The sequence below is a fragment of the Arachis hypogaea genome, chromosome 18 (assembly GCF_003086295.3).
Source record: "Arachis hypogaea cultivar Tifrunner chromosome 18, arahy.Tifrunner.gnm2.J5K5, whole genome shotgun sequence".
In the NCBI taxonomy this organism is placed as follows: Eukaryota; Viridiplantae; Streptophyta; class Magnoliopsida; order Fabales; family Fabaceae; genus Arachis; species Arachis hypogaea.
In genome coordinates this window covers 3,679,854-3,706,270 of record NC_092053.1, presented here as the reverse complement: position 1 = coordinate 3,706,270, position 26,417 = coordinate 3,679,854, and the positions used below count along the sequence as shown (strand labels likewise).

General features: G+C 32.2%; 2 protein-coding genes across 4 annotated transcripts; both read left to right on the top strand.

The window, feature by feature from the left end:
- Positions 1-6,340: 6,340 nt before the first annotated feature.
- Positions 6,341-7,477, top strand: LOC112769427 (putative F-box protein At3g25460). Its single transcript, XM_025813947.1, has one exon. The coding sequence runs from the start codon at positions 6,341-6,343 to the stop codon at positions 7,475-7,477; it is 1,137 nt and encodes a 378-aa protein (XP_025669732.1).
- Positions 7,478-15,519: 8,042 nt separating this feature from the next.
- Positions 15,520-24,390, top strand: LOC112773204 (uncharacterized). Of its 3 annotated transcripts, none has more exons than XM_072225695.1 (14): positions 15,520-15,621; positions 15,730-15,869; positions 15,956-16,066; positions 16,289-16,405; positions 16,515-16,685; positions 17,222-17,311; positions 17,430-17,519; positions 18,765-18,854; positions 18,984-19,043; positions 19,122-19,566; positions 19,662-20,587; positions 20,679-21,899; positions 22,100-23,813; positions 24,130-24,390. In XM_072225695.1, exons 2-13 carry the CDS (start codon positions 15,779-15,781, stop codon positions 23,803-23,805), a joined length of 5,118 nt encoding a protein of 1,705 aa, XP_072081796.1. In that variant the 5' UTR covers positions 15,520-15,621; positions 15,730-15,778; the 3' UTR covers positions 23,806-23,813; positions 24,130-24,390. The 3 variants fall into 3 exon arrangements, with proteins under 3 accessions (XP_072081796.1, XP_072081795.1, XP_025674055.2); XM_072225694.1 differs by having other exon boundaries at positions 19,113-19,566; XM_025818270.3 differs by lacking the exon at positions 15,520-15,621 and having other exon boundaries at positions 15,625-15,869.
- The last annotated feature ends 2,027 nt before the right edge of the window (positions 24,391-26,417 follow it).

The following is a 26,417-nucleotide window of genomic DNA, read 5'->3' as shown; positions in this document are numbered from 1 at the left end:
GACACACTGATAAGCTATATACATCTGAAGGAATATCTTGTTCATAAATTCTGTTTAACAAAGGAAACAATGTTAGATTACTTTTTAGTAATAACTTTCACAAAAATATGCATTTTAGGAACATCACCCATTCAGTTTTGAACGACTATGTTCGTGTAAGTACGTCTTTTAATTTAACCATAATAGAATCAAAATAATAAAAAATTTCTCACACAAGTACCCACTTTGAAGTATAAAGCTCTGATTTTTAAGGAGACACATGCATGTGTCTCATAGTATGCAATGAAAATATAGAGTCATGAAAGTATGTGGTTGAAGTTTTTTACCTGTTAATGTACTCCTGGAAGCAGAAATAGCCATGCCTACGCTTGTTTTCTCTTCTGGTACGGTCTTTGGGTTAACAAGTTGAAGTTGGTAGGTTTAGGGTTTCCGAAATGAAGCAAGGAACCAAGTGATGCTTCTATGGCAGCGAGTGGAGTACCGGGTTCACCGTTCACATGGTGTAACATAATCTGCAAAGGATGTAGTTTAGAAGTTTTATTTCCGTTTCCTTCTGGACGAAGTTTGGGCCTCGGCTGATAGGCACAACCACGGATTAGACCTGGCACTAAACTCGCTAAATAGGCCTTTGCTTTGCTTAAAACAACATAAAAGTTGAGTTTGGAAATGAGGAAAAAATATGGTTTCGAGGCGGGGCCTGTTAGGCCATGACTAAAACGAAAGTACTCTCTTTATTTATGTTTATTAAAATGATTTGCTTTAACAATAGAGATTTATTTTGCAAAATTGATCTCCCCATACATGCCTAATATTAGTAATAAAATTCCTTTAAATCTCTCAGAAGATAAACTAAAATTAGTAATAATTCACTAATCAAGTTCCATTACTACTCATGTCAAATTAAACATTAAGAAAAATAAAATTCATCCAACATTAAACAAAAACATCAATTAAGTATTTAGTACGCTCCTCTCAACCATTTTTCAGTCATCAACTAAAAAATTCAAACAATTAAACAACTTCATAAAATGAAAACTTGAACACAAAATATACTATCAAGTTATTTTCATGTTTTTTTTTCCGATAAGTTCAACTCATCAAAGCCAAAAGACCATGAGCAAGATCAGTTGACAATGTACATCCCCAAAGATAAACTGATACAGAAAAATAACATAAACTAAAATAACCAACAAAATACTGTTACATCGGACATCTAAACAAACTATCCATACAACAAATAGTCACCTGCCATGACATTAAGACCCTAACTACAAACCAATCAAGAGTTTGAAGTCTCTAAATTATCTAATCACTACTCACCCACCTCTTACTAGCAAACTTTGTGTCCATTTTCATTATACATTCAAAAGCAAAAAAAGGATTGTGTTTCTTATGTCCCGCTTTTATTTTTTTTATCTATCCATCAATATACATATGATTTTGATGTGGTTATTTTTATCCATTTATAATTAATATGTCATTCTATTTTGTTTTCATTTAAACTTATTATTTTTTTCTTCCCAATTACAAGTTATGGTTATATAATATTTTGCTGAATTTAATTTAACCAAAAAAAATCATTCAATGTATATTATTACTAAATTACTATTTTTGGAAAAAAAAAATAATAAGTACATGGACTAAAATAGTAATTAAATATTTTATCTTTTCTTTTAATGAGAATATTTATTTAAATACTTAATTAAATGATATTTAAAACATGCATAAATCTGTCATTAGTTAAGAAATGAGAAAACCAAATTTTGTTATGTTAAATTCTTTGGTGACAGTGATAAGCACGTTTCCTTTATCTGGTCATCGGTCAGTCTAGCCAAAAAATAATTCAACCCGCCTGAAAACCCATCATGAACCCGCCCCACCCATACTCTCCTATGTAAGCACTCATGTTTTATGGTTTTTCTTATTGTTGTTGGTCCTATGAGTTTCACAACATGTAAATAATATAAAATAGTGAAAATCTGAAAACCTAATAGTAGTCAACAACAATTATATCTGCGGAATGATTGAGCAATTCATTAGCTAATTTAGAACTGATCCAAAAACCAATCCAAATGCAATCAAACTATTTCAGCAACTTATAACCAATTCAACATTTCAATTGTACCAAGAGCCAAGCTGAATGAAGAAGAATGAAATAGCTTGAAGAACAAAGACCAACAAGGAATCTTAGAAGAGAACAGAACGAAAAAATCTGATATACTCTTTATTATTAGTGTAAGAAAAAAAGATCCATACAAAATCAATGATCTAAATCTCTCTCTTTACCTGATTAGTCATAGCTATTTATACATGTACTTCAAAATTATTATGCAGATCGATAACCAAGTTGAGAACACTAATCTTAACAAACCAAACTTAAAAGTAGAATAGCAAAACAGTCTTCTTGCTAACACTTGACACGTGTACTCCCCATTATACATTGCTAACACATTGCTACCAAATAAAGCTTAATAACCAATCTCATTAGAAGCTATTTACACATGTACTTCAAAATTATTATGCAGATGAATAACCAAGTTGAGAACACTAATCTTAACAACCAATCTCAGTCTTCTTGGCTTTTTATTTTTTATCTTTGCTATCTTTATTTGTACCTTCAACAAATTCATCCAGTGCCATACTTATGCCTAATCAGTTCAGCAACCAGTCAACATTTTATGATTTAAAACTTACAATTAATCAACAACAAAATATAAAGAAAAAAGCATAATCACAGTGCAGCTAAGCAATCAGAATCAAACCATAAATATCTCATAATTACGAAAATTCAGCAGTCCATCAGAATGCAATGAGGCATGCACCATATCATCATCAACATTTTAGAATCAGGAAATCAGCTACTGGAATCACCAATCCAAAATTAGATAAATCAGCATCAACATCTGAAGGCAGGATTAATAAATTGAACAATTGAATTTAAAACTCATCAACAGAAAGAATTCAAATAAAGAATCAAGAAATTAATATCTGAACAATCAGAATCATAAAAAAGACACCACATGCAGATTGAGAATAAAGTTCAAATTTTAGAAGAGTCGAGTCCGAGAGAGTTACTCTGAGACTTTAGACCTGAGGGTTTAACATTTGAAAACTTTGGCCATCGTGATAAACTGCAACTGCGAAACACCACACGCAGAACAGAAGCAACGACGGTGAGATACGGTGTGAATTGGACAACCAGAAACGATGCCGGCGAGGAGGGAGTAGCAGACACGCGACGGGGGTCAGAAGCAGAAACGACGCAAAAGATGAAGGTAGAACCCGCGACGACACACGACGAGGATTGGAGACACGGCGACGACGACCCACGGCGAGGAGCAGAAAATCATTAACGACGACCCAAGCGAGGAGCAGCGAGGCAGCGACAGAGTCAAAGAGGGCGACAGATAGACAAGGAAGAGAAGGGCTCGGTGATCACAACTATGTGGGCTGTGTGGCCTGCGGTGGCTATGGGTGGTGGCTGTGGGTGGCTACGTTTCTTTTGAAAGTCTCTGCATTTTCAGAGAGTAGAGGCTAAGAGGGGTGGGAGTGGGTTGCGGGTTTTGGGTTGTCATTTGTTTTATTTTATTTTTTTGTATTTTTTTTCCTAACCTATAAAACGGGCTCTTATGAGGGGGGGGTATTCGAACCGTAATCCTTAATAAACCCCCCGGATCAGGAGATTCACGTTAATTTCCGGTTCAACATATTTCTGTTCAGTTTTTTATCAGCCAGCCGATCCAGCTCGGGTTCGAAACTATCTTATAATGGGGAGTGACTCTTTTAACAATTGAGAATCAACCATAGTTAGTAAAGTAACCTGTTGATTAATGCTCTGATGGAAGCCATCATTTCACATTTCATATTTTAAATGAGGCTCATTTGTTAACACAGATACTTTATGCACACCAAGTACAGTTTATAGGTATCTATTGTTTTACTACTTAGAGTTAATAATACCCCAAAAGAAAAGTAAATGTCATTGTCAACCATTAATGTTTGCTTTAAAAGAAAACATGTAGTCATGTAGATTGTATGGCTTCTAAATAGCAAAGTCACAGAGTTGGTATTGTCTTAGTGATTGATGTGGTTCCATCCATTCTATTAATTGCACCAACTTCTTAATAACACCATAGATTTATAACAGATGACATAAATCCTAATTTAAAAACCTATTGAATAATGTTGGATTAACTTTTGTTTTTGATCGCATACCCTAAACATAGCCACTTTAAGAATTTGATAGAATTATCGTCATTTTTTATAAATATTAGTTATTTGAAAATAGTAATATAATCACATCATATGCAAGTTATGAAAAATAATTAGAAGTTTTAATTATACTCCTATTTTTAAATATATAATTGATTGAGATTATATAATATTTAGTGATTAATATTTGAGTAAATTATGTTATACAATATATTTTTTTATCTTAGTTATCAGTTATCAGAGCTATTTTAAATATTATTTATATCAATATCAACAGTTATTTTTTAAAAAAATTCTCTAATTATATATTGGACATAATTAAATAAATAACAAAGATAAGATTAAATAAATTTGTTGAATTGATACATTTTTCGTCTTTCAATAATAGTTAAAAAGTTTCAAAAATAGTCATCAAGGTTTATTTTGTTTCAATTTTGTCTTAGGATAAGTTTTTCCTTTGAATTAAATGTACTCTTCCTGAATAATTTTTTACACAATTTTACAATTCTTTATTTATAGTTTTGTTCTCCTATACTATATAAATTATTGGGCATAACACAGCTGTGAAGAATAATAATAATAATAATAATAATAATAATAATAATAATAATAATAATAATAATAATAATAATATTTTTGACAGAAATTAAATAAGTTAATGATTTTTATAAACATGGTGTTCAAATGCTTACCAAAGGGACATTTGATCGAAATCAAAATAATAATATAATCACATCATATGCAAGTTATGAAAAATTATTAAATATTTTAATTATACTCCTATTTTTTAAATATATTATTGGTTGAGATTATATAATACTTTAATGATTAATATTTGAGTAAATTATCTTTTATACAATTTTATTGTCAACGATATATTTGATTCAAATTTAAAAACTTTAAGGATAAAGGTGAAACAAACTAAAACTTAGAGTATTCCTAAAATTTTAAACGAATTTCAGAGAAAAAAAAATATACTTTATCCAAATTTGTAATTATCATCTACTTACAATTCTAAAGCCTTTTGGAAGAATTTTGTCAAAAAAATTTTGAAAATACAATTTATCGTTAACAATTAATATGGTAATTTGAGTCTTGCTCCTTAAAAGCTCGACTTTATTTATCCATCCCAACTCTTTCACTATTTAGTATTTTACAAGGTCATTTTGCAAAGATTAAATAAATTTGTAGAATAAATACATTTTTGTCTTTCAATAATAGTTAAAAGTTTTAAAAATAGTCATCGAAGGTTTATTTTGTTTTAATTTTGTCTCAGGATAAGTTTTCACTTTCAATTAAATGTACTCTTTGTGAGTAATTTTTTACATAATTTTACAATTCTTTATTTATAGTTTTGTTCTCCTATAATATATAGATTGTTGGACATAACACAGCTTTGAATAATAATAATAATAATAATGACAGGAATGAGGATAATGATTTTCATAAACGTGGTGTTCAAGTGTTTACCAAAGAGACATTTTATCGAAATAAAATTAATAGTATAGTCACATCATTTGCAAGTTATGAACAATGTGTAAAAATTTTAATTATACTCCTATTTTTTAAATATATAATTGGTTTAAATTATATAGTAATTTAATGATTAATATTTAGTAAATTATCTTTTATACAATTTTCCTATCAACGATATATTTGATTCAAATTTAAAAATTTTTTGGATAAAGGTGAAACAAAGTAAAATTTAGAATATTTCTTGAATTTTAAACAAATTTCAGAGGCAAAAAATATACTTTACCCAAATTTGTAATTATCATCTACTTACATTTCTAAAGCCTTTTGGTAGAATTACGTAAAAAAATCTCTAAAATACGATTTTATCGTTAATAATTAATATAGTAATTTAAATCTTGCTCCTTAAAAGCTCAGCTTTATTTATCCATCCCAACTCTTTCACTATTTAGTATCTTACAAGGTCATTTTGCACTTAATGTTAGCTAAACCATGCAAGACCTAAAACTTGTGAAATTTATTGCATCTGAAGAAGGTAGTTGTGCTTTCAAAGACATATTAACATTCTATAAATGGACTTCAACAAGCATTGGTCACCACAACATATTGTTTGGAGTTTGTCAAGTACTCTATTTTACACTTTGTAATCCTAAGTATGAGTGATATACCTCCAACAGAAGTTGAGGTTCCACAACTCCCTGATGAGATTATAAGTGAGATCCTCTATTTATGTGACGCTCAAACCATTGTCAGTTTCAGTGCTACTTGCCGTTATTGGAGGCAAAGGGTAACTTCATTTGAATTTCTCAGTCAAATCTCAAGGATATGGAAAAGGCGTGGCTGCTCACTATTCATTCACTTTGGGTTTGCATCTCCTGTGATCACCTCGGTGGATTGGATAATGAAGATTGATGCCGTTACCGGGGAAACCGGCTACCTCAACTTGCCTTTTCTTTTAACCCAACACGGTTGGTTTCAGCTCATTGGAGTCGAGATGGGAATCTTCTGTATCCGTTACTCCTCCCTTGGAAGGAGAAGCCACTTGGTGATTTGGAATCCAGTTTTTCAAATCCCTCGGGTACTAGATGATCCTTTGCAAGGTGGTTATTGTGAGGGTGCTTTCACTTATGCCTTTGCTCACTTTCCTAACAGTGTTCATTATGCAATTTTGCATGTATTTAAAGATGAACCCGAAAGCACTGCTTACACTTTAACTATGTATACAAGTTTCACTAGGAATTGGCATGTTAGAATTGCATGTCCTTCGTATGTGCAACGGTTGGATCATTCATATGTTGCAGCCAGTGGTGTTGTGTATTGGCTTGCTGACCGTGAAGACAATGATCAACCATACATTGTATCTTTTTCATTGATGACATTGACTTTTGGCCAAATTTACGTCCCTCCTCAAGCTACGTCTCATTGTGGTTGCCTTTTGGTTAGAGATGGATGTCTATGTTTGGCATCAAATAATCACACAATCTATTCATACAACTCAGTTATATGGCAAGTAAGTGACACCCATGGAGGTGTTAACTGGTCACAACTATTTACATATAATGGAATAGGTACTTTGTACGTGCCAGCTGTCATGGTTGATCATGATGTTATCCAAGTTATGGAGAGGCACCTACAACTGGTTGGGGCTCAAGTCATTGCGTACTCTCAGTTTTTTATGGTTCGATATAACCCCATTGAAGGCACAAGAAAGAGGCTTCATCGGGTTTTTTATGATAATTATGTTAAGATTAAATCTATCCATGCATATGAAGAAACTTTATTTCCTGTGTGATGGATTACCTAGAAAGTTGTAATAGCCATGCGTTGCTCCAAACTATGCTTCCTAGGACTTAGGGTTTAAAGCTTTAAGGGTTGTGTGCTATTTAGAGTTGGTTTTAGTGGAAAACTATGTCTTTGCTTATTGTGGTTTGTTTAGTGTGTATGAGTGTTACCACCAATGTCATATATTGGTTCGACTTGCATTGTACAACGAACACCATGCATGGCATTGTTGGTTCGTTTGTAGTATTTATCCTTTATTTTTAAGTTCATCTGCCTTATTTGTGTTGTAAGGGTTTGTATTTGAGTTGGTGCAAAGTATTTTATTTATTATGCTGTGTTTTTATGATTATATACTTCGATGGGTTTGAAAAGAAAATGTTCGATTTCTTTCTCTTAGAAAGACACAACACATAGTGAAAGTTTGCCAAATAGTTTCCAATTGTATACCGTATTTGATGAGCAAGTTATATTAAAAATATCAAATCTTAAAGGGCAGCTTTGAATGACTCAAGAGAGTTTGATTATGTTATGAAACAACTTTGGATAAATGAAAAAAAAAATATTAGTCACACCAAACATAGCATTCAAAATCAATCTTAATGAAGTTGTTTGGAATAAAAAAAGTAAAAAATAATATTGTTTACATAAAATTGTCCTAACATTTACTATCATAATCAAAGAGTTCTTCGAAGAAAGGAAATAAACGATTTTATCATACACACACACAATCCTAATAATATTAAAAAATGTTTGACAAAACTAAAATAATATTGCTATGCATGCACCCCTAGCATTATCACAAACAGGATAATACTTTGCATGTTAAAGCACCGTGTTGTTAGTGTATTACCAAAAGTTATTACATTTAATGTTGGTTTATGTCCATCCTACTTGATTGCTAATGAACTATGCTAAATGGGTGTTGACTTTCTCAAGATATTAGAGGCTAGGTGTAATTATTACTTAAGTATCTACTTTTACTTATATGTATATTTATTAGTTTGCCTCTTTTTACACTGCACTCACTAATTATTATCAAGTGGTTCAAAATAAAAAATTAAATGAAGATGGGACATGAAATATTGCTTCAGGTCATTTCTAAATCTTTTCTTACTTATTGTGGAGTAGTTCAAGACAAAGAATTAAATGGAGATAGATATGAAAGATTTCCTCCTGTCATTTCAATCTTTCTTACATTGCCTTTAGTATACTTAAAACTTAATAGATGTTAGCTTAATATCAAAATAAGAAGTAGAATTTTTGTAAGATATGATACCATTATTTATAATCTAGATTTATTAAATTTTTTAAATATTATTTACTATTTTTGTAGGAATTATTAAGTCATTCAGGAATATAATATATAATTATATATACTATAAAAAAATTTTAAATTCTTCATTATGCACTATGCAGCGACAAATTCATTATCATATCATCTAAAATTCTCTTAAGTATATAGTCAATGGTAATGATTATTATAACAAAATGAATTAATAGAGATAAATTAAAATATATCAAAAAAAATTGCTAAAATTGCAGCTAATTATTTTTTGCAATTAAGTATTATAAAAAAATAATTCTTAAATTGTCTAATCGGTGAAGATGGTTGTTTATATCATCATTTATTTTTTTAAGTTATAAAAGTTAGCTTCTTTATTTGCTTTTTGCCACCTTCACTATTTAACTTGAAGTTTGCATCATCTACTGTTTCATTTTACATCTATCACATATTTGTCAGGTTGCCAATTTGAATGAAGGCTAATGCTACATTTAAGAGAACTATCTAAAAGTAGTGAAAGATAAAACAATAAAGCATGCAACTATGTATTAAAAAAATATTTTCAAACCTTAACAATACACATCAACTAGCATAGATAAAGGTGCCCATATATGATGGAGCTAAGAAGAATTAATTCCTCAACTTAAAGAAACTAAACTAACATTTGGTTCCGGATCAAAAAAATAAGACGACAAGTAGAATGGCATCTTCTAAACTTTTGTATGATTTATCAATAAGTTCCAATAAAGAGAACAAGTTAAACATAATGGCAAGGTTAGAAATGGGATAGTATAAAATATCCTTTAGGCCCCATGTGATTTATTCCTAGCCAAAATTTATGTAATAGTTATGTGCAAACCGGTTATATGCCAAATACTAAAGCCCTGGTTGCATGCTTCATTACATAAGTCATGTCACTTCTTTGAACAATTTGATTGTTATTGTCCGAACAAAAAAAGAAAAATGTTTCTTGATTTAGCTTCCATGTTTTGTAATAAATAGGCACTACCACCACACTACCCTTATGCACAACTTTTTCATCTCCACTAAAAACCTTAACCTGCTCATCTGTTCAACTAAAGGGAAGCATGAGTGACATAGCTCCCACAAAAGCCTACCCTTTAACTCTTCCTGAAGAATTAATCTTTGACATTTTTCTCAAGAGTGATCCGAAAACATTGGTTGCATGCAGAGCTACAAATCACTACTGGAGGGACAAATTGAATGCGATTCCATTTTTGCAAGAGACACACTCAAAGTGGAAAGCAAGAGGCCAGTTCATCTATCTTCATTTTACTCTTGGACCTTTCAATCAAAGGCCTGATTGGATCATGAAGATGGATGCTACAACAGGGGAAGCCATGCAGCTTGCATTGCCTGTAACAATAAATCCTGGAGGTTGGTTTCGAATAATTGGCACCGCAAACGGCAATGTATGTATGCGTTTCTCCTCTACAGGTAAAGCACCTCAAATATTAATATGGAATCCTGCTGCTAATACATTACGCAGTATACGTGATCCTACTCAACACTTTTGCACTATGTGCACATTCACGTATGCCTTTCTATACTATCCTGGGTCTTCTAAGTATGCAATAGTTCATATATTTAAAAGGAATTTAGGCGATCAGGATTCTTGGCTAACCATGTTTTGTGCTGAAAGCTCCGATTGGCAATATGTTATTCCTTGTCCCAAGTATGTAAAGAACTTAGATCAAAATTGTGTGACCAGTGATGGAGTTGCCTTTTGGTTGAGTTGGTCCATGCATGACTCAACATATCCTTCCTATATTGTTTCATTTTCCATTGCAAACAAGAGTTTTTTTACTATACCAATACCACATCATATAGTGTCACATGATCATCGGCTCTTGATATATCAAGATTCTCTTTGCATGGTTTCCAATAGAGATACTCGTGATGGGTATGAAATAAATATGTTCAGAATTCTTAAAAATGGAATTCACTATGCATGGGAAAAGATTTTCACATTCACTGGCATAGGAAGCCTAGAAAACCCTGTTTTGATTCATGAAGAAGAACTTATTTTGTTAAAGAAAACCCACAGAGAGAGAAATGCACTTATGCGCCGTCCAGAAACATCCCAATTCATGTTTTTAAGATTTGATCCACTAAGTCAACATAAGAAGATACTCAATGCTCCATTCTATCTGGGACATGTACAACTTATATCAACGCACGTTTATTCACAAGGATGCTTTCCAGTGTGATCACTTGTGGTTTTAGGCTAGATGTGTTAGATGGTACAATGTGAAGTGTATTATTAAATGTAGCAACTACTATTTAAAAGACCGTGGCAAGATCTTATTTAACTCACATGTCGCTTATGATGCAAAGACATTAGTGTTTTCCCAGTTTTAATTATTTCCAATGTTATATACTAAGTTTAAGTTCAATGCTATGTAATTTAAGTCTTTTTGTGTGTATTTTAATATTCCAATGAAATTCTATTCCATGAAGTGTAAGTGTGTTGGTTGCCATTAAGAGTAGTAAAGCTAAAGAGTAGTCTATAAAAATTAAGAGCTACTATTATATGTATTCCGACTATTATGCTAGCATGAACAAAGTATATAATGACTTAAATTATTCACTTATTAAAATGGAGGTACTAAAAAAATAGAAAAAAGTGTATTATAAAGTCAAAATTGTGTGATGGTGAAAACTATTCTATTCAAAATAAATGGGGTTGTTGCCCCCAGAGCTTTTATAAAATCTTTCGGAACAAAATTATATAGAATATAATTAGAATTCATTTGGTCAAAACTTTATACACTATATGAAGTATATTGTGTTTAAGTCTTAAACTCATCCGTTTTGACTTCTTTTTTTTTAGCAAAATTTGTTGATTAATGGACTATTTATCTTTTCTTCAAGTTGATTAAAAAAATGAGCTCTCTTACTATTTTTCTTCAATTTCGTTGGACTAATGCAGTTACTAAAATAGTCCTTTATAAATTAATTGCTTCAATAAAACTCATCATCATAATCATTATAATAATTAGTTTATTTATTTAATGGTATTTTATGTCTCATTGGTTTTATTTTATTTTTTACACAAAATATTATAATATTATTTAACTATTGCTGTCATTTTATTAGTGTAAACTAATGGAACATTTTTATAATTTACAACTTTTAAAGTTTTAAACTTCCAAACTAGGTTGTAAATAATTTTATTATATTTTTTCATATAAATTTTAAAAATTTTAATAGTGCTTTTATATTTAATTAATTTGGTACTATTTTACGCTGTGTTAGTTTTTGAGTTAAATTTAAAAAAAAAATATTCACAATACAATAAGAATTGTAATTTTTAGTATTTATCGTTCTAACTAAAAAAATTTAGTTCTTATTGAATAATTGAATATTTTAAACCATGCAGTATTCGAAAAGTACGATTTTAAAGCTTTTCAAAAAAAAATTTGTATAAAATTATGCTTTTATTATCATCTTAGTTACAAACTTAAAAGCAGTTATTTATTTAAATTTTATTTTTATATCAATATTTTTTTGTTTTTTCTATGTTACAATTTTGGCCCCCCCCCCAGAAATATTTTTGAAGTTTTCATAATTGCTAGGGCTGGAATTGAGCCAAGCTGAAATGAGGTTGAACAGACTGAAGCTCGACTCACACAAATTGAGATTGGCTCAAGGCTCAACTCATTAATAATCGAGCCTATCTCTTAAGGTAAAGGTCGACTCACGCAAAGCTTACGACCTGGCCCAGATAAATAGAACATAATCTATACCGTTATATCAATAAATTATAACTTATATATTTTTAAAATATTTAAAAATATCAATTTCATATTGACACCTATGGATCAATTATAAATTTTTTATTTATATTATGCATCAAAATTATATATCAAAAATAAATATAAAATTGTAGATAATTAAGAATATTAATATATATATGTGTGTGTGTGTGTAATTAAAATTATATATTAATATATGAATATATATATACTATGAAAAGTAGTGTGTGTAATTAAAGTTATATATTAATATATGATTATATATACTATGAAAAGTAGTAGTATAGATTAAAATATTAAAATTATCATTGAAATGTTAAAATTATCACCGTGTGCCATCCATATTCCATATTATTATATAGATAAAGAAATTTTCCAAAAACACTTAATCACCTCTTTGCTAATTAGCTTTTTGTTAGTGGTGAAAAGATAAAAAAACTAATAATAATTCTATTATCCCTATGTACATGCTACCATCCCAAGAACCTCTAATGTAGGTAATGATGCAACACCTACAATTTTAGAGATGCTATAGTTGCTTGCGCAGTGCAAAAACTCTAATATCGATGCCATCATGTCAATATACGTAGGATAGCAACTTGGTTGCATGCCCAAGCAATCCTTTCTATTTGCACAAATTTTTTGTATTCTTAGTTATACCCCTCCTTATGTTTCTTAAACCAACATAGAGCAAATATGTGGCCAATCACTATCGAAAATCACAACAAAAAATATACAATCATAACACATTGATAAAATTTAGTTGCTGCCAAGGAGAGCAACCATACACACTCGATCCAAACAAACTTCCTTCTAAGAATACTATTTCCTGTAACTATAACCTCACAAATCAACCTACCTTCAATGTTTTTTTGTTCAACAAGTAGATGAATAATCAAGTTACCACTCCTTGCATCTCACAACCAACGCTTCCAAAAGATCTCATATTGGATATAATTTCCAGGTGTGATCCTGCTACAATTGGTAGATGCAGAATGTTGTCACATGAATGGAAAGAAGAACTCACAGGTGAGGCATTTTTGTGGCGGCAGTACGTAACCTGTTCAACAAGAGAAAAATCAATATTGATACAAATTTTCTTTCCTCATTGGACCGCACAAAACATCAGAATAATTAGGTTAACTCCTACCACAGGTAACATTTTATCCATCCCCTTACTGCCATACCAACCCAACTATGGAAACTTTGATATCATTGGAGAACACAACGGGAGCATATGTGCTAAATATTCAACGTTGGAGCAAAAGGTGGTACTTGTGGTTTGGAACATGCTATCCCGATCAATGAAACAAATTCCACAGCTAAAGCAGTTTACTCATCATATGGCAATCAATGTGTTTGCATTTGCATACCTTCCAAACAGTATTCATTATGTCGTTTGTCATGCTTTCAAAAAAAACCTTCCTAACAAGTTCCTTTACTATAGAATATATTCTTCCGCTGAGGCTAAGTGGACATCGACATTCGCATTGGGCGGTGATATTGGAAAGATTGGTCCCAGATATGTTGTCTTACATGGTGATATTTTCTGGATTAATTTCACTACGGATGAATTCCAGGTTGCGAAAAACATCCTCATCTTATCCTTAAAAACACAACAATTCCAAATCCTTCCCATCAGAGAAAGGTACAGATCTGATTTCCAATCACTAATGATTTTTGACAATCATGTTTGTTTTGCTTCCCACCCGCGACAAGAGGATAACTATACTATAAGTTTGTGGGCTATTAACAAGACTAAAGAAAACTCCTACACGTGGTCGTCTTTGTTCAAGCTCGGTGGCTTGAGAGTATATGATAATCCCTTATTATTTGTGAGCAAAGATCTGATAACGTTAGCGGACGATAGCATCCGCACAGGAAGACCTATAAATGAGCTAATTATGTCAAGCTTTAGAGAAGAGGTTCAGTATGAAAGGAGAATTTTGAAATACAAAATTTGGGGCCAGGAAGTTGAGCTGAAATTCATCACAGAATATTGCTATGGGTTGTTCCCTGTTTAATGCACTAAAAAATAAAATATTTTGATTATTCGTGTCATCTGTGTTGTTAAATTCTTGCTATTTGTATATTGTGATACCACTGGGTATGTAAGTATGTAACCATACAATGAGATGTACTAAGGTGCTTAATATATAAGCATATTAAACCAATAATGAGCTCATGTTAAAGAAGTCTAAATTAAATGACAAAGTTTTACCAATATTTAAAAAATCGAACCGATCATCAAACCGATTTTATTATTGATTCATTTGTTTAGCGGTTCAACCACTCCAACCGTGGTTCAATCAATATTAATATTTTTTAATCAAATAATATATAAAATTATAAATGAATATAGAAAAATTTAATTATAATCTAATACATATTTTAAAAAATATGCAAATTAAAGGTACAAGTAACTTATAATAAAAATTTAATCTGGATATATTAGTAAAGTAATTATAATAGTTTTGACAATCAACGCTTAAAATTCAATTAATTCAAAAGAAAATAAAAAAAATTATTTTGAATGTTTTGAAACTTAATTGAAACCTAAATTGAATATTAAACAATTAAAACTACTCATTCAGATGTTGAGAGATTGAATTTATTTAACTAGACTTCAATTAAATTATATTGAAATAAATTTAATATTTTAATGTTATAAATATTGTGGAATAATATAACCAAAAAAATAAGTATAATCACCATTTATCGGTAGATATTAATATTATTACAAGAAATAATAATAATAATAATAATAATAATAATAATAATAATAATAATAATAATAATAATAGATCTTTTGAAAAAACACAAAATAGTTATTGATTATATGATATTATATAATTAATAAAATAAGAAACACTACCACCAAGTTTACTAAATGTCACGTGAATATGTAGTGAAGGAGTCCATGTGTGGTTAATATAGTCATATACTCAATGAACTCCCCAATATATGTACCCACGTCTAGCTAATCTTCTCAAGATAGGACAAGTCACATCAAATAGTCAATAAGACAATTTTCTACCTCCAAAAGTGGAGGGATCTATCCAAGACAGATAGCTTCACACCTTTGGTCTCAAGGTTAGGATTCTCAAAACTCATTAAAAAAATTCGCACAAAGTTAGATTCATAGAAATTTTTTTTTTCCACACTACATTGCTAAAGTTTCACATATCTTTGAACTTGCAGATTCCTCTAAGGACTAACACAACACTATTGTGCATATTGTTGGAATACTATGGATCTATACAATGCAAAGGAAGCAAGGAAACACAGGCATCTTATCCTGGCTGAAAAGAGGAGGAGATTAAGCGAAGACGGGCAAAAAGGTATCTTAAATCTTAATCTGAACTTTTTATTCAGGTATAATCATCTATTCAAAAACATGTCCGACTAATATTGAATTGATTTGCAGAAAATCTTTGCCTCCAGAACTGGCCAAATACTACTACGAAGGGTTCACTTCATACGCTTCAGGAAAAGTTGACATCCCTCAAAAGGAAGCCACTCACACCAAACTTCACAGGCATGTTTTAATTGTTGTGCTCCAGCTATGTAACATTCAAACTAGAAGCCTTTTCATGTAACTCAAAAAATGTGGTTTATATTTTAGTTTGTAGTACTAAGGCAAGAGGTCAAATCCATAGAAATAATACATGAAGTTGCTATATTTTTTTATGATGTGTCTTGCAAGAGTAGATGTTATCATGTGAATAGGAAATATAACTCAGCATATACAATAATACAGGACAACAAAGTGATCCTATAACTGCACACACATCACTTGGCAAGACAATCAGTTCAAACAGAGCAACAGAGCAACATACTATCTGTGTAGTTCACAGGCAAAATAATGCCACCCCAGGTGATTCCTTTATCTACTTATTGAACCAAATGAAACTAAATACCATTAAAACTTCAGTCATTCACACATTTTCATATAATTACCGAACAACGTTCCTTGCATGCTTTAGTTTTCCGTCCAACTCATGCTCGGGAACAATCCGAACATCTGTCGGATTCAATTCAATGTGTTCAATGTCTCAACATGGGAGAACCGCATCATGAAACGCAATCAACCACAACTAACAATCATATTGCTACACCAGCCATAGTGGAAGATCGATCAATCAGAGCTAAGAAAGGTTTGATATCAAGTCATAATAGCAAATATCATACGTATCTGCATTATGCGTAGGCTGCATGAACGCATGACAAATCACTTTCATGAATTGGATAATTCTTTTATCGCTAATTAATTTGGCATAATTTTTTGCTCTGTTAGTGTTTTAATTAAATTGTCTCTAAAAAATATAGTCAATGTTCAATAAATATAAAATTTTTTAATATTTATCATTCTAACTAAGAGAAATTTAGTTCTGGTGTAATTGTTGACTATTTTAAACCATTCAAGACTCCAACAGTACTATTTTAAAATATTTTATAAAATTATTCATTTATTATCATCTCAGTGACAAACTCTAAAAGCCTGTTTTCGAAAATTTTGTTTCTATAGAAATAATACAATGTATTTTCTATGTTAAAGTTTTGCCTTCCTCGATAATATTTTTGAACTTTCGCCACAGTGCATTAAGGTACCACATATTACCGGCAAAAATTATCATTAATTTTGGTTTTATATCAATTTAAAAACAAATAATCTGCTTCTTAAAAATTACAGCGAGTGCACGACGAAAGTTTACCCATCCCATACAAGGACCAAGTAAAAACATGAGGACAGCTGAAACAGTTCGAGAAGAAGATGAAGTAGGTGCGTAACTGAAATTTATGAAACAAAGTCATTATTTTTGGTATTCAAACAAAACAACGTATTTGTCGAACCTAACATCATACTTTAAAACAAATAATCTTCTTCTTAAAAATTACAGTGAGTGTACGAGGAAAGTTTTTCCATCGCATACAAGTACCAAGTCAAAACCTTCAGACAGATGAAACAGTTGGCGAAGAAGATGATGCAGGTGCGTTAATGAAGTCTATGGAACAACATTATTATATTTTATTGTATTAAAACAAAAAAATATAGTTGTGGAAAATGACATGATATTTTAAACTATTAGGTTGCCCAATTTACATAGTATACACATATTAGAACCAGAGTTATGCAAGTTCCTTCATTACTCTGCAGCTACTTTTTTAGTTAACTTTATTTAGTTTGTTGTTTTACTATAAATCTATTCATTCTAACAGTTCCCATGCTACATGATATACATGCAATGGCAGAGCTTAGTGTGCACGATGGGGGACCATGGCCCCCAAAGTTTTTATAGCATCTTTAGTAAATAAATTATATAGAATATAATTAGAGTTCAGATCACAAAATTTGTGTGCACTGTACTAAGTGTCTTGTGTTGGAGTCTTAAAGTCTTCCATTTTTACTATGCTTTTTGTTCAAATTTGTACATTCATCAGCTATCTATTCTTTCTCAAAGTTGGTACATTAATGGGCTATCTTACAATTTTTCTTCAAATTCGTCGGACTAATTCACTAACTAAAATGGTCTCTTATAAAGTATTTGATACAACAAAATTCATCTTCATAATCATTATGATAGTTACTTTATTTTTTTATGCTATTTTATTTCTTATTGGTTTTATTTTTTTTTACGCAAAATATTTAAATATTCTTTAACTATTGGTGTGATTTTATTAGCAGTAGACTAATGGAGAATTTTCATAAGTTACAACTTTTACATTTTTAATCTTTGAAAATCATTTCTCCGTAATTACATTTTTTTGTATCATCTTTAAGAAATTGAATTATTATTTTATCTGTAATTAATTTGGTGATATTTTTTGCGTTGTTAGTTTTTTAATCAAATTGTTTCTAACACATATATTTAATGTTCAATAAATAATATCATTTTTAATATTTATCATTCTAACTAAAAGAAATTTTGTTTCGGTTTAATTATTGAATATTTTAAACCGTTCAATACTTCAAGAGTACTATTTTAAATTATTTTATACAAATATTCATTTATTATCCTCTTAGTGAAAAACTTGAAAAAGTTGTTGTCGAAAATTTTGTTTCCGTTTACATTAAAATTATGTATTTCCTTTGTCAAAGTTTCAGCCTCCTAAAAAATATTTTTGAAGTTCTGCCACAGTGTGTTAAGCTACCACATAATACAAGTGAAAATTATCATTATTTTTTGTTTTATATTAACTTAAAAAAAAGTAATTTGCTTCTTAAAAAATTGCAGCGAGTGCACGAGGGAAGTTTGCCCATAGCATACAAGTACCAAGTCAAAACCTTCAGGCAGATGAAACAGTTCAAGAAGAAGATACAGCAGGTGTGCACCCAAAATTTATGGAACAGCACCATTATTTTTGGGTATTAAAACAAAACAATGTATTTGTGGAACTTAATATCATATTTTAAACTATGAAGTCACCCAACTGATAGAATATTCATTAATTAGATGCAGGCCAAGCAGAACAACATTGTGATGATGACAATGAACTTGAAGAGATCACTGAAGGTAGTATTGCATTTAGTCAATCTGATTTTTATACCAAGCCGAAACCGTTATAACCATAACATGTGTTAGCTATTTTAGAAGTCTCATATCTTGACTTTGGCAACCCTGATTATCAATGCCAACATTGTGGAGCCACATTCTGGTATGAAGAACGCCTAAACAAGCACTGTCATGAGAGAGTTCCAAAATTTGGCCTCTGTTGTCGTCAAGGGCAGGTGGAATTACCGGTACTCCAACAACCTCCGGAAATTCTTCATCAGTTACTATCAGGTTGTGATGAAAAATCCATCCACTTTCAGAAGAACACCCGTACATACAATAGTATGTTTGCTTTCACGTCTTTCGGCGGAAAGATTGACAGATCCATTAACCACAGCAAAGGACCGCCAACATTCCTACTTCATGGCCAAAACTATCATTTGATGGGTAGTTTGTTACCACAAGAGGGAAGTCCTGCCAAATTTGCACAACTATATATTTATGACACACAGAATGAAATCAACAATAGAACTGCTGTTGTTAGGTACCTAACCATGACAAAGCTACATTCCAAAAAAAATGATTGGAACCTTAAGTGACAATTTATAGTTAATAATCATTATGTTGTTTGAACTGCAGCTCTGATAACAGCACAGATCATCTAGACAAAACCATTGTGGCTGACCTTATGAAGATGCTTGACACCCACAACGTGCTGGCAAAGACATTCCGAATGATGCGCGAAGTTATGAAATCCAATCCAATTCGCGATATTCGACTTAAATTGATTGGAAAGCGAGGCAAGGATGGAAGACGGTATAATTTGCCGTCTGTTGATGAGATTGCAGGGTTGGTGGTGGGAGATTTTGATGCGTCAATGAAAGAGAGAGATATCATTGTTGAAACGAGATCAGGAGCACTACAGCGAGTTTCAGAACTAAATCCATCATACTTGGCACTACAATATCCTCTGTTGTTTCCATACGGGGAAGATGGTTGGCGTGAAAATATTCCATTGAATAGGCCACAAAAAAATACAAATGCTGAAGATGCAAACATTAGTATGCGGGACTTTTTTGCATTCCGAGTTCAGCACAGACAATCATGCAAAGGTGCTTTACTATATTCTAGGCGTCTGTTTCAGCAATTCCTGGTCGATGCATTCTCAATGGTTGAAGCAGCAAGATTGAAATACGTCTATACGAAGCAAAAAAAGCTAAGAGCTGAAATTTACAAGGGCCTTAGAGATGCAGTTCTTAATGGAGAAACAGAAGCAGCCTCGCTAGGCAAACGCGTTGTCCTACCAGCAACCTTTACTGGGGGAGCCAGATACATGATACAAAATTACCAAGATGCTATGGCAATATGCAGGTCTATTGGGTATCCAGATTTGTTCATTACAGTTACCTGCAATCCTCAATGGGAAGAGATTCAACGTTATTGCAAGGAGAATAATCTAAAGCCAGAAGATAGGCCTGATACTGTTTGCAGATTATTTAAGGCAAAGTTGGACAAGTTGATTAAGGATATTCACATAAACAAATTATTCGGAAAGTCGACTGCAGGTAACATGCAAGAAAGTTTGTTTAATCATAACAACATTTCATGCTATTTAAGTACAGGTTAACTAACATATTGCAAATTGTTTCGTTGCAGTTATATACACAATTGAGTTCCAAAAGCGTGGATTGCCTCATGCACACATATTATTGTTTCTCGCTGCTCAAGATAAGTTTCCTGCTCCTGAAGATATTGACAGGATTATTTCAGCTGAGATTCCGGATCCAACTTTGGACCCAAAATATTATGAAGCAGTAAAGAGTCAAATGATGCATGGTCCATGTGGTATTGCTAGAAAAAATTCGCCTTGCATGGATAATGGACGTTGTTCTCGACATTTTCCGAAGAAGTTTATTGAATTTACGACAGTAGATCATGATGGATATCCAGTTTATAGGCGTCGCAATGATGGCCGAACGATTGACATTTCTGGAATTCCTCTAGACAATCGTTATGTGGTGCCGCATAATCGATACTTGCTGTTAAAATATGGAGCTCATATCAATGTTGAATGGTGCAATCAATCGCGTTCCATAAAATATCTCTTTAAGTATGTTAACAAGGGAAGTGATCGAGTGACAGCTTCTTTTTATTCAAGTTCAAACGACAATAATCCCACTGTTAAGCCTGTTGATGAGATTAAGTTGTTTTATGATTGCCGGTATATTTCTCCATGTGAATCTGCATGGAGAATATTTGCTTTTAATATTCACTATCGAAAGCCATCAGTTGAACGATTGAGCTTCCACTTACCAGATGAGCAGACAGTGCTCTTTGCAGACGAAGATGACTTGTCAACTACTATAAATAAAGCGACAGTTCGAGAATCTATGTTTGTCGCGTGGTTCAAGGCAAATAAAAAATACGAGATTGCAAGACAGCTAACTTACAATGAGTTCCCAAGTAAATTTGTTTGGAAGCGCAATGCCAGGATATGGGAACCAAGGAAAAGAAATGCTGTTATTGGAAGGCTCTTTTTTGTCCCTCCAACATCTGGAGAATTATACTATCTTAGAATGTTGTTAAACATTGTTCAGGGTCCAACAAGTTATAAAGATCTTAGAACATACAGGGATATTGTGTACTCATCATTTAGAGATGCATGCTATGCAAGAGGCTTATTAGATGATGATCAAGAATACATCGATGCCATTGAAGAAGCAAGCCATTGGGGATCTGGTCATTATTTACGGAAGCTTTTTGCAACTCTATTATGGTCAAACTCAATGGTTCGGCCAGAAGTCGTATGGAGCAAGTGCTGGACTTTGCTAGCTGATGGAATTCTTCACAATCACATGAACATGTTTCAATTACAAGGTTTTGTCTTAAACTATTATTAATCATGAAACATGTTATATCTTGCTTGCATCTCAATCACCAACATTGATTACGAATTACTTAAATATATATTATCATTATTTGAGTTTTCTGGGAATATTACCATGCTTATTTGTACAATAGTCTATAATACTATATCATATGGTATCTAACTTTATAGTTCATTATATACAATACAGATATGGTTTTGACAGATGACGAGTTATCTCAGTTGACTTTACTTGAGATAGAAGAAAATCTTAATCACAATGGCAAATCATTGCGAGATTTCCCAACAATGCCATTTCCCAATATCAAGATAACTCAATCTGTAAGAGAAGGTGCCTCCCGGAACAAACTAATCATGGATGAGCTTCGTTATGATCGACGTTCATTGGCTCAGCAATATGAAAATTACTTACTACAAATGACGACAGAGCAAAGACATGTGCATGATCAGATCATTAACGCAGTTAACTCGAATTGTGGCCAATTATTTTTCTTATATGGACATGGTGGCACTGGGAAGACATTCATTTGGAAAACTCTTGCAGCTGGACTTAGATCAAAAGGTGAAATTGTGTTAGCAGTGGCTTCAAGTGGTATTGCATCTCTTTTATTGCCTGGAGGCAGAACAGCACACTCTAGGTTTGCAATTCCTCTCACACCAGATGAATATTCCACTTGCAATATCAAACAAGGTACTCCTTTGGCAGAATTAATCATAAGAACAAAGTTAATTATTTGGGATGAAGCTCCTATGATGAATAGATTCTGTTTTGAGGCACTAGATCGAACGATGAGAGATTTGTTACGAGTTAACAATGAATCAAGCTCGGGATTAAGCTTTGGAGGAAAAACAGTTGTTCTAGGTGGAGACTTTAGGCAAATACTTCCAGTGATAACAAAAGGATCTAGGCAGGATATTGTTAATGCATCAATCAATTCATCCTATCTTTGGCAACAATGTAAGCTACTTAGGTTAACACAAAATATGCGTCTAAGAGTTACTAATGGAGATGAAAACATTGAAGATTTAAGGAAATTTGCAAATTGGATTCTTGATGTGGGTGATGGAAAACTAGGAAACTTAGAAGATAGTGCCAGTGTAATCAGTATTCCACCTGAGCTTCTTATAAAGGAATTTGATGATCCAATTGAGGCAATTGTTCAAGCTATCTATGGTGATTACTTAAAAGACTCGACTGATTTTAGTCATCTTCAAGGTCGCGCAATATTAGCTCCAACTACTAACATCGTTGAAGAGGTCAATCACTACATGCTTTCTTTGAACAGTCACGAAATGAAAACATACCTAAGTTGTAACTCAGCTTCCTTTAAAGGTGGTAATAACACGTTTGACAATCTTCACACTCCCGAATTTTTGGCAACTATCAAAACTTCAGGTCTTCCAAATCATGAGCTCAATTTTAAAGAGGGATGCCCTGTAATGCTTATTCGAAATATTGATCATTCAGCAGGACTTTGTAATGGCACAAGATTAGTCATCACTAAATTAGGAGAAAAGATTATTCAAGCAGAGGTGTTATCAGGAGACAACGCTGGTGACAAAGTTCTCATTCCTAGGATGACTTTGACTCCCTCTGATGTAAGATTACCCTTTAAATTTCAACGGAGACAATACCCACTGATACTGTCCTACGCCATGACTATTAATAAAAGTCAAGGACAATCTTTAAATCAGGTTGGATTGCTTCTTAAACACCCTGTCTTCACACATGGGCAGCTTTATGTTGCCGTCTCGCGCGTCACAAGTAAAAATGGTTTGAAGATTGTGATCTCACATGATGATTCAAACAACTCAACTGAAACAAGGAATGTGGTTTATTACGAAGTCTTTAGGAACATTTCATCTCATTCTGAAAATGCATACTCTATTGACTAAATAATCAGGTAACATCAAACCTTCCAGATTACCATATTACAACTATCGTATTCAAATTTACAATCCCATTTCTATATATGTCTTTCTATATCTATATTGTTATCTTAGGTCAACTACATCTAATATTTTCTTCTATCGATAATAACAATTAGCCCTTAATCCTACATTCTATAAAGCTATCTTCATAACTTCACCAATAATTTACGAAAGTAATTGCATATAAAAATTGTCACTTTTCATGTATCCTCTGTTTTTGACATTTCTAACAAAAAAAAAAGTAACCTTTCTCAACATGCTAAAAACTCATTGTTGATATCATTTCAGGGGATGGCCTGTTTACACAACTTCAGAAGTTCATTTTGAGCAAACCATGTATGATCTCTATGTCTATAAATATATTTATCATTTTTAATATTAGGTTCCATATAATGGATTCATTATACCTTTGGAATCACTTGCAAAAACAACTCATCCAACCAACTTCTTTCACAAATATTCATGACAAATATGAAATGCGTCGATAATTGATCAAACACTAACACGCACACAAATATTTTCTTATCATAAATTGTGTCTATTAATACAGCCATAACGACAAACTCATTGTATAAATAATTCCCAATTATGACCTACACATATTGTCTAATCTATTACTCCATTATAATTATATGGCATTAATGCTTTGCAATGTACTACATCGCAAGCTTATCATCTTCAAATTAACCCTAATAAATATTAAAATTAAGTTTCAAACTTTGTTATTCATACTCACACATGTCGATACAAATTTTGCCAATACGAAGCATTACTTCTTCCATGTTTACCGCGCGGAGGCGCGGGTGGACAGCTAGTTAAATTAGAATTTGCACAGTAAGAAGAATACAGCAGACGATGGCTGAATACGTGTTAATAGTATTATTTTTTGGGTGGGCCAGTAAGCTGAAATATTTAGCTTAGCTCCATGGTTGTCAAGTAGCCCAAGTATGATTTGGACACCTGGCCCCGTAAACCACGCGTTTTTCTTTCTTACCTTAAAATTAAAATTAATTAAGGAATATATAATTAAGTGGAAATATTGAGTATTCCTTAAAAAGAATATGAATATTGAGTAGGCACAACCGCTGCCAATTGCCGAGTGGAAAATTCGAAATCATACGAAATAAAAAAATTAGACGGCTTTCTCAATTCAATTCACGTGATTCGTGCCGCTTCTTATGGTCTTTGACTGACTCAAAACAAAGCAGTTTAAAATAAATCAATAAATCCCCTCAACTTTGAATTTTTTGGTGCCCTTAACTTTTTGAGTCTTTGAGGATAAATAAAAAGAACACTGAAATTTGAATAATTAGTAAGACTAATCTCCACCCAACTTGTATTGTACTTATTTTGACACATGATACAAATACAATACATGATGAATGGAAGTTGAGATATTTATACTACTAGTCACTAGCAGATCATTTCATTGTCATGAGTAGACATTATTCACACATATTATGTTGTTATTCGCTATTCTTTAATTTGAAACTCGAAAGTAACGTGCCTACCTCATTCCTGTCATTTTCTTTTTGTTTTACTGATTTATATGATTTTAAATTAATTTTATAGAAATAAATAGGGATAAGTGCCGGTAGTGAGCAATGGGTGAACACCGACGTTTGAAAGTTGCATGCTCATTAACAATTCTTTTTAAAAATCCAGTACGTGACTGCCATTTGCTACCTCAGAATGGATAAAATAAGAGACACTCGGATTTCGGGGTCAACCACGAAGAATGATGAATGATTTTGAAGGGACGGCGTTGGATACTATAGAACTCATTGATTTCAACCATGAATAATTAATTTGATACAATATTTTATGTGATTAATATATCTAACCCATAAAAAGAGGGGCAAATTTGATCGATATGCTTAGTATCATTTTTCAATGTAGTCTAAAAAGCATTCAATAATTTCTCTTTGCTTCATCATATCCTATAGTCATTCTTTCTAGTTTCTTGCCGTAGGATCAATTCAACATTCTTGGGAGCTATAATGTCTTTCGTGGTTTTTGGTCAATGGAGCTATTATAATGTTTCTTTTTTTTTTTGTTTACTTACGTATGGGCCTAAGCCCAAAAAGAAAAAACAAGGCTACAAGCTAAATTGAACGAGTATTGTTACCTGACCTAATTAGGGTGTGTTTAGTAAATACGTTGGTAGCACAAGAAGCGTGTTCAAAAAGATTGAACGCGCTAATTTTTATTTGGCTATTTTTTTTTCTAAACGCGAACATGATTCTGAGTTTAAACTCCCGTTCAGCAGAAGCAACAAATTGTAACTTTTGCTTTTAGCTTCGGCGTTCACTTCATAAATTAAAAAATTAATTGGCATTCTACCAATTTTACTATTTGTTACGATGGGTAACCGGAGATTAGTGGGCCGAATGACGTTGGTTGACCCAAACGTGTGAGGGAGGTGGCCAGCTGGTGCACCTGAAACTCAGTGTTCCTCCGTTCGACTTGCGCGTCTGGGAGAATGGGGGTGGTACCTGCAATGACACTCCGATGCCTAAGTTAGCAAGAGTGTGAGCAAGTTGAGAATGTATTGGGACTTAGTGATACCTGAGGGA